The sequence below is a fragment of the Oncorhynchus clarkii genome, chromosome 10, assembly GCF_045791955.1.
Source record: "Oncorhynchus clarkii lewisi isolate Uvic-CL-2024 chromosome 10, UVic_Ocla_1.0, whole genome shotgun sequence".
In the NCBI taxonomy this organism is placed as follows: domain Eukaryota; kingdom Metazoa; phylum Chordata; class Actinopteri; order Salmoniformes; family Salmonidae; genus Oncorhynchus; species Oncorhynchus clarkii.
The window spans coordinates 40,688,518-40,701,799 of NC_092156.1; the positions used below are offsets into that span (position 1 = coordinate 40,688,518).

Sequence of the window (13,282 nt, forward strand, 5' to 3'; positions counted from 1 at the left end):
AGGTCTTTTTAACTATGTACACACACAAACACACACACACACACGAATGGAGGATTGCACACACGTGCACGGTGCACACAAGAACACACGCAAAGAGGAATATAGAAGATGGAAGGCACACAAACATGCGCCCACAAGGATCAGGCAAATAGGTCAGGTCAAGTTACACAGATGATGACAGCCACACATTTTACATGTGGGCTCAGTCCCCATCCCTCAACAGAGATGTATGCTCCTTCCATATAACACCCTAACCTCTATCCCCTACATACATATAGTCACCTCCAAAGCACGGAAAAATTCAACACATCATTTAACATCAACCTCTCCCACCTCAGAGACCACATTAACTTCCCAGCGAGGGGCAGAGGAAGTACACAACGTCAAATGCAAATAAAATAACAATCTAGAGACTTCACCAATTTATCATGATTTTTTCATTCAGTCTCTTAGGACCCCAGTAATGGCCATCAATAAATCAAGCTGCTGTCACACTCTTAAGACCTATAGGGACCACTATATAGAGAGCCTATAGGTCTAGAAACACATGCACGCGCAAACGTATGAATACACACACACACACACACATTTCATTATTCAACACAGCATTATTCTCTGCAATTATTCTCTATAATTATGCTTCTACATAACTTGAAGTTATGATCGTAATATTGCCACCCATAAAACATGTAAATGTGTTACTAATATCATTTTTATGGTCATATCTTTGAGTTTGCAATAACAGCATCATTAACACATACACAAAGGCAACACAGCTAGGCCAATGGGGCCTATCTCTCCAACTTCATGGCACTCATCCATAAAATAGATAGTTGTGGGACTTACATGCTACTTCTAATGATGCGTTTCTGCTCACTGCCTCCCCCAGGTAGTTACGGGCCACACACACGTAGCTGCCGTCGTCTGGCTTGCTGCGTCGGCCGTGGACGATACGTAGGAAGAAGAGGGAGCCGCTGGGCAGCAGCATGCGGTGGGAACGGGGGTTGTCCCGGTCCGTCTCCACACGCTCCCCGTCCTTGTACCACTCCACCGTGGGGGCAGGACGCCCCTCCGCCTTGCAGTTGAGGGTGGCTGGCTCCCCCTTGGACACAATGAGGTCAGAAGGGTGCTCCACTATCCGGGGAGGGGAGTCATCCTGACGAAGACGAGATCCTGAGAGGAGAGTAGAGGAGAAAAAATGATTTGCTACACATACGACCACATAATATGTTCAGTAATACCACCTGACAATATCGATAAGGCTGGATTGATGATTGTCTGAGAAAAAAGCCTATAAATGAGAGCCAGGCCCTGACAGGGAGCACACACACCATGTCACCACAAAACACAAGCCTGAATATCCACACTGACAGACAGGAGCCAGGGAGTGATTATCGCTAATTAGCTTTTTAATTTACACACTCTGTCAAAGGCTCTGTTCCTCTTAGATGCCGCTGGGTGGTGAGTGGGTAAAGGTTTTTTGTGACGTTTTTTATTGTTTTGGTGTTCCGTAGGGGTTTTTCGGCTATTTCGAGCACACACATATTTTACTTGAGGCAAGTCGAAGTTTGGTAGCTGAAGTCTACACCCTTGCGTTCGGTGATTGGTCAACAGTACTACTCCAAGGAGAGGGAACTATGGACGGGATACTTCAATGAAGTGTTTGTTGTTATTCAACTAGTTTTCATTAACATTTTTTCACTTGACAAATACTGCACCAAAGATTTTAGTAGGATGTAAAATTGCACAACTAAGACCTCTGCAAAAATGTCAAAAGGATTTCCCGATTTCTTGATTTATTTTAGATTCCTTCCGACTATTTTGAGGAAGTGCATAATGGCTATGTTGTTGCTACGGCATCTCAAGAGGGACAAACAGTAATATTGTCGCTTTTATATAATCTCTCAAGCGACAGTCTTTTAAGGGAGCATGCGAGGCACATACGTCCACTTCGCCTAGCCGAGTTCTGCTAGGAGCAAACCGAAACTAATATGCGAGCGCTTTTATAGTGTTGATTGTGAGTAGAGGTCGACCGATTAATTAGAATGGCCGATTAATTAGGGCTGATTTCAAGTTTTCATAACAATCGGTAATCTGCATTTTTGGACATCGATCATGGCCGATTACATTGCACTCCACGAGGAGACTGCGTGGCAGGCTGACTACCTGTTATGTGAGTGCAGCAAGGAGCCAAGGTAAGTTGCTAGCTAGCATTAAACGTATCTTATAAAACACAATCAATCTTAACATAATCACTAGTTAACTACACATGGTTGATGATATTACTAGTTTATCTAGCTTGTCCTGCGTTGCATATAATCAATGTGGTGCCTTATCATCGAATCACAGCCTATTTTGCCAAACGGGTGATGATTTAAAAAGCACATTCAAAAGCACTGTCATTGCACCAATGTGTACCTAACCATAAACGTCAATGCCTTTCTTAAAATCAATATACAAGTATATATTTTTAAACCTGCATATTTAGTTAATATTGCCTGCTAACATAAATGTATTTTAACTAGGGAAATTGTCTCACTTCTCTTGCGTTCTGGGCAAGCAGAGTCAGGGTATATGTAGCAGTATGGGCTGCCTGGCTCGTTGCGAACTGTGTGAAGACCATTTCTTCCTAACAAAGACAGTAATTAATTTGCCAGAATTATACATAATTATGACATAACATTGAAGATTATGCAATGTAACAGCAATATTAGACTTAGGGATGCCGCCCATTAGGGGCGGCAGGGTAGCCTAGTGGTTAGCGCATTGGACTAGTAACCGAAAGGTTGCAATCCCGAGCTGACAAGGTACAAATCTGTCGTTCTGCCCCTGAACAGGCAGTTAACCCACTGTTCCTAGGCCGTCATTGAAAATAAGAATTTGTTCTTAACTGACCTGCCTAGTTAAATAAAGGTACATTTAAATTAGATCAAATACGGAACAGTTCCGTATTTCACTGAAAGAATAAATGTTTTGTTTTCGAAATGATCGTTTCCGGATTTGACCATATTAAGGACCTTGTATTTCTGTATGTTATTATATTATAATTAAGTCTATGATTTAATATTTGATAGAGCAGTCTGACTGAGCAGTGGTAGGCAGCAGCAGGCTCCTAAGCATTCATTCAAACAGCACTTTCCTGCATTTGCCAGCAGCTCTTCGCTGTGCTTCAACCATTGCTCTGTTTATGACTTCAAGCCTATCAACTCCCGAGATTAGTGCATATAAGAAAATCCAATAGTCAAAGGTATATGAAATACAAATGAAATAGAGAGAAATAGTCCTATAATTCCTATAATAACTACAACCTAAAACTTCTTACCTGGGAATATTGAAGACTCATGATAAAAGGAACCACCAGCTTTCATATGTTCTCATGTTCTGAGCAAGGAACTGAAACGTTAGCTTTTTTACATGGTAAATATTGTACTTTTACTTTCTTCTCCAACACTTTGTTTTTACATTATTTAAACCAAATTGAACATGTTTCATTATTTATTTGAGTCTAAATTGATTTTATTGATGTATTATATTAAGTTAAAATAAAAGTGTTTATTGTTCATTCAGTATATAATTATAATTGTCATTATTACAAATATATATAAAAATCTGCCGATTAATTGGTATCGGCTTTTTTTGGTCCTCCAATAATCGGTATCGGTATTGGCCGACCTCTAATTATGAGTAACTGTGAGTAACTGTGGAAACAATTGTGAACGTCGGTCTCTAATTCTAATTGAGTCTTCAAGTAGGCACATGTGTGCCTGTTAGGATATATAACAGCATGGACATCTAAATGTACAGTGTATGTGTGTCTTTGTCTCCTGGGTGAATGAGTAGTCTGTTTCTCTGTCCCTCTTCCAGGGTTGGATGTCACCGTGAACAAGTCAACAGGAACGCATTCCTCGTGTGGTGTGTCGGTTGGAAGTGGAGGAAAAATTATTGCTCCCATGACTGCCTCCAGCCCTACCCAGTACCCATAACCCTCCTCTTCTCCCCTTGTCTGTGTCGGCGACGCAGTGAGGCAACACCACACGACATGATTCTATCATTACTCTTAAGGAGATAAATGAGATATTACAAACAGTACTCTGTCTCTCTGTGTAAGGATGGGAGTACGTACTTAAGAGGGTAACCTGGGAGCGAGCTATAGCCTTTTGTTGGATGATGAGACTAGCTGAGCCATGACAGAATTATATGTTTTAGTAATAGGTTTAGTTTTCTGCATCTGCCGCTCTTTCAAGTACACACACATCTTTGCTAGTGCTATTTGTATTGGCATCTGGTAAAAATTCACTAAATCAATCCAATTCCACCTTCCTAAATCCAGTTGACTCTTCCCATTCCAATAGATGGATTTTCTAAAGCCTTGTGACTGGCAGGCTCCCTCCGTCGCAAACTGAGTGAAGCTGCCAGCCACTGTTCTCCCTGGGACACCACACTCCATAAGGCCACTCTCAGATGATTCCCAATACCCAGCCTACTCAAGTGTGCCGACTCCCTGCCTGTCTAACTTACTCTCTCTTCCGCTCGCTCCACCTTCCTCCCCCACACCCACCTCCACCTAGTGTTTAATGGCCCTAATGGGGGCTGGCTGGCTGGATCCATTCAGCTATAACCACAATCATAAAATCACACATAACCAAAGATCTCTGCTCTCAAAAACGCTTTTCGTTTCATTAGTCGTTCAATGAGCTTGTTCATGGAACTGCCTACGCAATTCATGCACTCAGTTTCACCCAAGTCCTGAGAGCAGTACAGAAACTGAAACAGACTAATGCTGATTAAAACCACCAAGGGCTTACTCTACTGCAGCCTTGCATTGTATGAGGAGTGGTTTGCTCACTATAACAATGGCTTCCACTGGTGGATTTAGCCCTGAATAAAGATCTTCCAACAACCTGAACTTTCTGAGATAACGTTTTCCCCAACAGAGCAGCCATGGTCTTGACAAACTCATTACTCGTTACCTTATCTCCCTCTCTGAGGTAAAACTGTACGCCCAGGCGACAGCAACGCAGTGGCTGTCTGAAAGCAGTAATGCCATAGATACGCTTGACTGGGATTTAGCTGAAATCTGGCGACATAAAAACATATGAAAACACCACTATCTCCTTCTGCACTTTAACTTTGACCATATCAACTGTCACATCCATTTCGGCTGACATCCCTCTCCTACTGTACATAGCTGCTGGCTGGAACATTCATAAAGCGAAGTGTACTGAGAGAACCCAGTCAGCAAGAATGGTTATAGTAATACCATCACCAACCACTGATATTATCAACACACTGTACTAATTTTCACAAATCATAATGTCCTTTGTAGCTACAGTGCAAGTACAATTATACTTTTATAACGTATAAATGCATTTGAATTGCTGACTGGTGAACTGCACTGTGCACTTTCAGTGTTTGCACTTACCCAATGTCCACTTATCAGGAATTGACTGAATATGTGACCTGTTTTATTAAGCTAGGTGTATGTCGCATTTCACTACTTCACAAGAGGCATTTTAACGTGGTTTTGTGTTTTTTTGGCAGAAATGCCTTCTGGAATATGTGAACTTTCATGTGCCTTAATAACAAATGTGTATTCCATCTGTAAATTACGAGCCAAGTTGGTTTAGCCACAGAAAAAGACAGGAACCTTCCCGCTAGCCATGACTGGATGAGATAATGTATGGGCTGGACATGCCGGAAGATGCGTTTGGATTGATCTACCTTGTAGCACGACTCTGTCAATAACGTGAGCTGCTCAGTATGTGCTGATAATCCTTTCTAGCTCTGGTTTTTGGAAGATATAACGTTAGTCATCAAGAACTACAAAAGTTTTGTTACTTTTCTCAACAACATTGATGCCCTGAATTTAGCAGGCGCTATTGACAGAGCAGTTGGAAAAAGTTGTGATGGGGTATTTTTCTGCACATGCCACGGTCAATGTGAACCGGAATGACTTGACACAACGATGGCAAAACAAGATGTAGCTATTAACAAAACAGAGTTAAATGGTTCCAGTCTGCCGTGAAGCATTCATCCATGTATACGGGTAAGAGTCTAGCTACATTTTCAGATATTATACGTTTCTAATTTTGTCAGGAAGTCATTTTCATTGCAAGTTAAAGAATACTGTTAGCTAGCGAGCGAACATTAGCTTACTGGCTTGCTAGCTCATGTTAAGAGTATGATCTGTGTAGTAGTTTTATTCTAATCAGAAAAAACTATTTGCATTGCTAGTTATAGCCTAACTTTGGCTAGCTAGCCTTGAACCTAGTTGGCTAGCTTTAGCTACCTGCAGATTCATACTACTGCTATGACAATCAGTTTGTATTGGTAATGTTAGTAGTATACAAGTAAGCATTTCACTGTACTGTTTACACCTTCTGTATCCTGTGCATGTGACAAATACACTTAGATTGTATTTTATATAGTGTGTGTTTGCCAGAGACGGTAATGTGAAGAACAACATGACCTGCACCAAAGTCAGTTTAGGATATAGGGCCAAGGACTAGATAGAGTGTATTTTTACCTGAAGTTTTTCCTCATTGTAGGCTACTACTTTTACCACTTTTAGTCTTGAAATCTTTGGTTGTTTACTACACTACTCACATTGTTTAGCACATGGCCTCACATGTGAATCCTTAAAGAGATGGGTGGTGCTAAAGCTGTGAATGATTTTGAGTGGGTGTAGACAAAGAAGAGCTCTCCATCAGGTGTACCAAAACATTCAAGGGCCATTTTCTCAAGAGGGGTTACAAGTTTATCATCTTTCAAAGCAGAATTACTTTCCAATTGTTCCTCAACTGAAGTGTATGATATACCATTTTCTAACTCTGAGTCTCCACTATTATTCAATGTAAAAAACACAATTTCGAATCCAGATGGTAAGTCACATATAGACTAATGATTATTGACCCTCTTGGACAATGGGAAAATTCTGCAGTACTACAAGGTTTATTCAAGCCAAACTCTCCAATCCAGGCAGATGATGATAAAGTGTCTTTCTCTGTGACTTGGCGACGTCTCGTCATTTTCCTGTTTAATCTCAGGCTTACTTTCATTCACACAGCGCTGCCAAGACCTTGCTCATTTAAGCACTCACAGACAGTCAAACAAATGGTAATTGCCCATGGCCTTGTGCCTAAAATCCTCTACTAACCCCACCATGTCACCCTCTTTCACGCACAACACTAACACACATGCATAGGCAGTCCAAACCTCAAACCCAACTTAACAAAGTTAGAAAGAAAAGAGTGGCAAATCAATGGAGAGAGAGAGAGAGAGAGAGAGAGAGAGAGAGAGACAGAGAGCGTGAGAGAGAAAGAGAAAGAATGAGAGAGAGAGAGAGAGAGAGAGAGAGAGAGAGAGAGAGAGAGAGAGAGAGAGAGAGACTTTAACGGACCGTAGACACTTAACGCACAGTATAACACATGCTTCCCAATTGTAAAGGTATATGAGTTTTAAAAAAAAATCCATGTAGAATAAGCAATGGGGTGGGCACCAGTGTATATAGAAGTCAACAGCCATTGGGACATCCCCCACGCCTTGGGGCACCAACCTCCTTTTTCACCAAATCAATGCTCTCAATGTGGACATAATAATCAACAACAGCTGCATGTCCAGTGGGGGACAACACGGTTATGAGTTGTCCTCAAGGGACAGACAGTGCTTACAGTATGTTCTGTGACCAGGGGACACAGTGTCCACATATTACAAACCAAAACAAATCAAAGGACCATAAGATCATTCAGCATAATAGTCTCCATGACAAGTTTTGCTACTTTTCAGACAAAGGATCTAAACTCCACCAGCTGCATATCAGAACCCAAATCAACTGGGCATGACACAAGTCTTCTGATGTTCAGGGTCCACCTGCATATAGATGCACCAACACAACAGCTTCCTCTTTAGAAGCTATTAAGAAGCTGTTAAGAAGCTGTTAGAAGGACATCAATGGTGTCTATGAAATTTGAAAATGTTGGGATGACAACTTATTATATATGTAAAAAAGATGACAATAAATCGAAAACGGACACCTATTGAATATGTGAGTCACCTATGGGCAATTCATAACCATGCACAGAATGTCATTAAATTAAATCTGAATAACTGCTGCATTAAATTATCAGCCAAGGGCAAAGTTAAACCTTTCATATCCTCCCTAATGATATACGTGCATGATATCAATTAGGAAGATTAAATTAATGAACTTTGGAATTAATCAGGAACCCCCAAACCAAGCATATGTATACATGATTCATTATTATGACTGTTCATCAATTTCAACAAATCGATCAAATAACACAGAGACAATATGTTGCTCGTAAAATAGTCAGGTGTGCTGCAAAGCCAAGTTGAAAGGAGCAATCCCGGCACGCTGGAACTCATTGAGCGCGCAATGGGAGACCACACGTGCAACCCCTTTTCACCTGTCTTTTCCAACGTTTTGAAATGAGGAATAAACGGAACAACTGATGCAAAATACTGTTGTTACTGCAGGTGGTCTAATCAAACGGGGAGATGGAAAACGAAAAACAGGAAAACGCTATGTTTGTATTAGAAAGTTAATCGTGTAGACCAAATCAAGGTTAAGATATCAGGACTTACCGTTGATTTGGGTGTGCAATAGTCCACAGAAAAATAAAAACCGTAGTAGACCCATTCTGGCATACTGTAGTAACCGTCCACGGTTTATCTGCACACAGATTTGTCCGATAGACTTCTTTATCTTGCAGATTGTCCGACTCTCAATAGTTTTGGTTCTTTGAACATGAAATATGGACTTTTAATACAGTTGTTTATCGTGAAGTGTACAACGAAATCATTCACGAGACGACTTCATGTTTTCTCTCAAAGAGCGCACCGGATGGGCAGCCTACTTCTCCATACATAATGTTTATAGCTGGGTGTCTCACCAAGCAGACACCAACCGCGCAGAGCAACGATGTGCTCGTCTCATAACATCGCCCCGACCTCCCAGAGCCTATTTCATGCAATGTTCCGTCCAGCTAAAAGTGTCCAAAGCGAGGCAAACACTCAATATAGATTAGAAATAGTCAGAATGACCATGATTTTAAATATCACTTCGAATGAATGCGCGCTGTTATATCTTTACACTGTTGTGAGCCAACAGTGGTGGTTCCAGACCCGAGGTGAATGAATAGCTGCAGTTACAGCTCCCTCCTCGTAGAACTGTGAGACACTGGTAAAGCAGTGGGCTATAGGAACGCAGATGCGCAGACTTCCATCAAACCAGTGCAAGATGTTGCCCCTATGCGATGATCTGAGGTCAGTTTGGGTTTACATTAAGATCTGAATTAGACGATAAACTGATCCTAGATCTGAACTGTACACAGCCGACGGGGCAGCAACATACAGAGTGCTGTGGAAACCGCATACAAATTACATAAACACATTAGGCTATCACAATATTTATTTGCAAGATGTGAGTGCAGGAATGTTATTTGGGATTGGTGTTTAATTAAATGGCTACCTTTGCAATTGGTATGCGTTTGATAGGCAAATTAAGGCAATCAATGGTACTGCTCTGTGCCCGTTATAACATCTGGAGTAGGCCTATATAGGCTAAACATCCATGGACAATAAAGTAGCGTCCCCTATCGACGACATGGCTATCTCATAGATCTCGTCTGGCATAGACAGAATGGGACTGCAAAGTGTTTTGTATATGGCAATTATCTCAGTCAATATGAATGACAAAATGACTGCTAATAACCCATGGCGCATACTGTCTCCTGTCAGCGGTCGATTCCTGCAACATGCATCACAGGAATACAAATCCTGTGATATATTTTTATTGAACTGCGCATTCAATGAGTTATTTGAGCAAATACTCTTCCCAACAAGCACATTCAATAATGCTTATCTACTGATAATTCCGTTTGCTCGGTGGACTGAATTGAAATTTCCTGTGACTTTTTGGTTAATCCCTTTAGTATAAAGGGAGTCATCATTTAGTGTCAGGAGTCATCCAGGTGGTGGATAAATGTGTGTGCCTTTGTCGCTATTGAGGATAAGGTCAATCTGTTATGGTACTGTACTGTAGGTAAAGTGAGGCTGTTCCAGGTAGATGGCTGAGTGCAGAGCACTCACAGCAACCTGTACTCAGGGGTAGAGGTAACATAGCAAACGAAAATATGGGACACTCAAATTAGTATGATACAGTATGTTTCGTTTGGTATGGTATGTATTCATTTGTGTATGTCCATCATCTGTTTTGTATGATATGTTATGAATTCAATTCGTACAATATGTCACAAATTTGCAATATGTATGATGTGTTACATATTCCAATTTCTTGGTATGGCTATAACGTTAGTTAGGTGGTAGGTGGCTAATGCTAACATCAGCTAGGTTGCTAACGTTAGCTAGGGTAGGGGTTAGGCGGTAAGGTTAGGGTTAAGGTTAGGGTTAAGTTAAAGCGTTAAGGTTAGGAAAGGGGTTAGCTAACATGCTAACTACTGTAATTACAAAGTAGCTAACAAATGGTAAGTAGTTGCTAATTCGCAAAAAAAAACATTTTATTCACCCAGCCATCCACTCTGACCAACCAACCTCCTTTTGTTTTTGCCAAATGGAATATATCACACTCATTTTAGTGTCCAGAATGTTTATTTACTATGTTACGCCCAGTCTATGACACCAGCCTGCTCACAGGTAAGTGCTGTCATGAAGTGGAAAGAAACCATACCGTGATTGCTTCTGATGGGAGAGAGTGACCCTCTTCCCCTCACACTTCCCTTTCTCTACCTCTGACACGCACATCTGTGGACTTGTCCTTTTAGAAGATGCCTCCACATCTCCACTGCCATTATTGGCACTCTATCTGAAAGACACTTTGACAGAAACAAAACATTGATAAAAGTTTCATAAATGGAATGTTCTGAGGCGCATACTCACACCCCAAAAAAGGCTATAACACTAGTTCCATTGAGTAACAATGAATATAGTTGTTGTTCGCCAAATAAGAGTTCATACAGCCCTTGGAAATGGAATGTTCTCTCACTCAATAATACATAACAATGGTTCATGAACATCTCAATGAAATCGGCGCAGGCACTCACTCACTCACTCACTCACTCACTCACTCACTCACTCACTCACTCACTCACTCACTCACTCACTTGTGTTGTTCATGATTTTGTCAAAGGGTTATAGGCCTATAGGTTACCATGTCTCACGGCCAGTGGAAGTGATAGGTAGCCTAGACCCAGGAGGAAAATAGGATTTCTTATAGGTGCAGGTGAATAAAGGTGCAAGGTGATCATTGACGACTTCATTTATGTGAGGAGAAAAAAACGACCCATCTTTACGAGAAAAAAACATTTGGCTCAGTGTCACTTTGCACTTAACTTGTAGCAAGATAAATAGTCTAAAAGTCAGTCCAAACTTGACCTGACATACCATACACATGACTGTTCCCCTCCTTCTCTGTCAAAACTGAAAGGTTGGAACCAACTAAACACCCTTATTGGGAGAATCTCAAATGGTTTTGCTTGAATCCTCGCATCCTCTCCTCTGTCCTCTCCTCGTCTGGTTTTGAAAAAGTTAACTGAGGAGTGGAGGCATGGAGAGGAAACATGGAAACAAATGAGACTCTCCTTCTCCACTCATGAGCCATGAGACATGGAGTTTACAAGCAAGGGCGAACTGGCCATCTGGCATTTCAGGCAAATATCAGATGAGCTGGTCACATTTTTTTTTAGCAAAATTATAATTTTCTATTATCTAGATAAGAATCTATCATTGTATTTGCAGGTCTGAGAAAAAAATGCCTTTTATAAAAATGTCATGCAATTCTGTCAATTTACATATTAGCAGAATATTTTTTAATACCACACAAATTACCGAAATTACGGGCTAAGAATGGACAGAGAATGGACAAATAATTCAATCTGAGACGTCATTAGGAATTTGAGCATGGTACTTTCAAAAGTTAGGACTACCATCCTACTCCAGACAGAGTAGGCCTACAAATGCTGAAAAATGTCAGCTTTAACTGCGAGCTACTCTTCTTCTTCAGTGGCGTAACACAATGAGAGTTGATCCCAAATGTTTCCCTAAAAGCTGTCTGGGTTTAAACATCTTCTATTGTCCAGAAAGGGAATAGTTTATAGTGACAGAATGACATTACTTCTTAAGCAAGGTAAATGTTCTGTCTCCTTGACTATAGAAGGTTGTAGCTTAGCCTCTGAATGTAAAAAAAAAACCAAACAATGACATCCCCATATGCATCGGTGCCACGTCTTTCCCGGGTATTTTATAGCTTGTTTGTAGCATAAAGCATTGCGAAACAAAGTGCTGCTATAGATCACTTTTTATAAATCAGATCTGCTTTATTTTCTTCAAAATCTTAAGCTAACAAGGGGTAGGCCTGTGCTTCTTGCCATTTTCTTTAATAAAAGGTAGACCTATGGCATACCCACTCATACCCCCTCAATTCGAGTCCTGGTTTTAACTTAACAGCCCTTTACTGACACGGAGGTAGGCTATTTAAAGAGTGCATGGTGGTCGGAGGAATTAGCCGACAAATCTATGGATATAGCAGCCTATAGCCTAATTTCGTCTGTCAAACAGGTGAATTAAAATGAGGATGTTTAAAATGAATTATGCCTACCCGAATTTGCTTACTTTCAACACCATGAGCTGTCAATTTCCGATTGATTGTGCCTTCGGCTGCTGCTTCAAGTTTTAGCACCACCAGTGGCGGATTTAGGTATAGGCGACATGGGCAGCCACCCAGGGTGGCATCTTGCCGGGGGCGGCACGGGGCGCTGCACAAAAAGTATTGTAATGGTGACATTTGCACGATTGATTTTCTATCGCTCATTTGCATGTCACGTCAATTATATCATGTCACCGTGTGGGACTGTGGGTCACTTAACCTTGTTGGAGTGGGCACCTTGATTATAGTTTGTGAGCTAGGCAGGCTACTGCCTGGGAAGGTCTCCCACTCAAAAGTATGAGATGGGGAGGGAGGAGGGGGGTAGGTTGACCTCAGGTCTCCTTACTGGAAGCCCGAGGTAGGGCAGCGGGGAAATCTATAAAATAGCGCACCTCTAACTTTGTACAGTACTAATGCAATTAGTAAGATCAGTCACACTACGAAATGCTACCAAATATCACAAATGCTATCAAATATCACAAAAATCACTGAAGCTGGAGACTTATATCTCCCTCGCTAACTTTAAGAGTCAGCTGTCAGAGCAGCTAACCGATCACTGCAGCTGTACACAGTCCATCTGTAAATAGCCCATCCAACCAA

At 41.2% G+C, this 13,282-nt stretch overlaps 1 protein-coding gene across 1 annotated transcript in view; it reads right to left on the reverse strand.

Annotated features, from left to right (window-relative positions):
- Positions 1–8,733, reverse strand: part of LOC139418470 (roundabout homolog 2-like) — a 120,204-nt gene extending 111,471 nt beyond the window's left edge. The window contains exons 1-2 of the mRNA XM_071167941.1: positions 8,605–8,733; positions 847–1,173 (exon numbers count right to left, since the gene is read on the reverse strand). Coding sequence (XP_071024042.1) covers positions 847–1,173; positions 8,605–8,659 — 382 coding nt within the window. The 5' untranslated portion in view covers positions 8,660–8,733. The remainder of the gene's footprint in view (positions 1–846; positions 1,174–8,604) is intronic.
- Between the last annotated feature and the right edge of the window lie 4,549 nt (positions 8,734–13,282).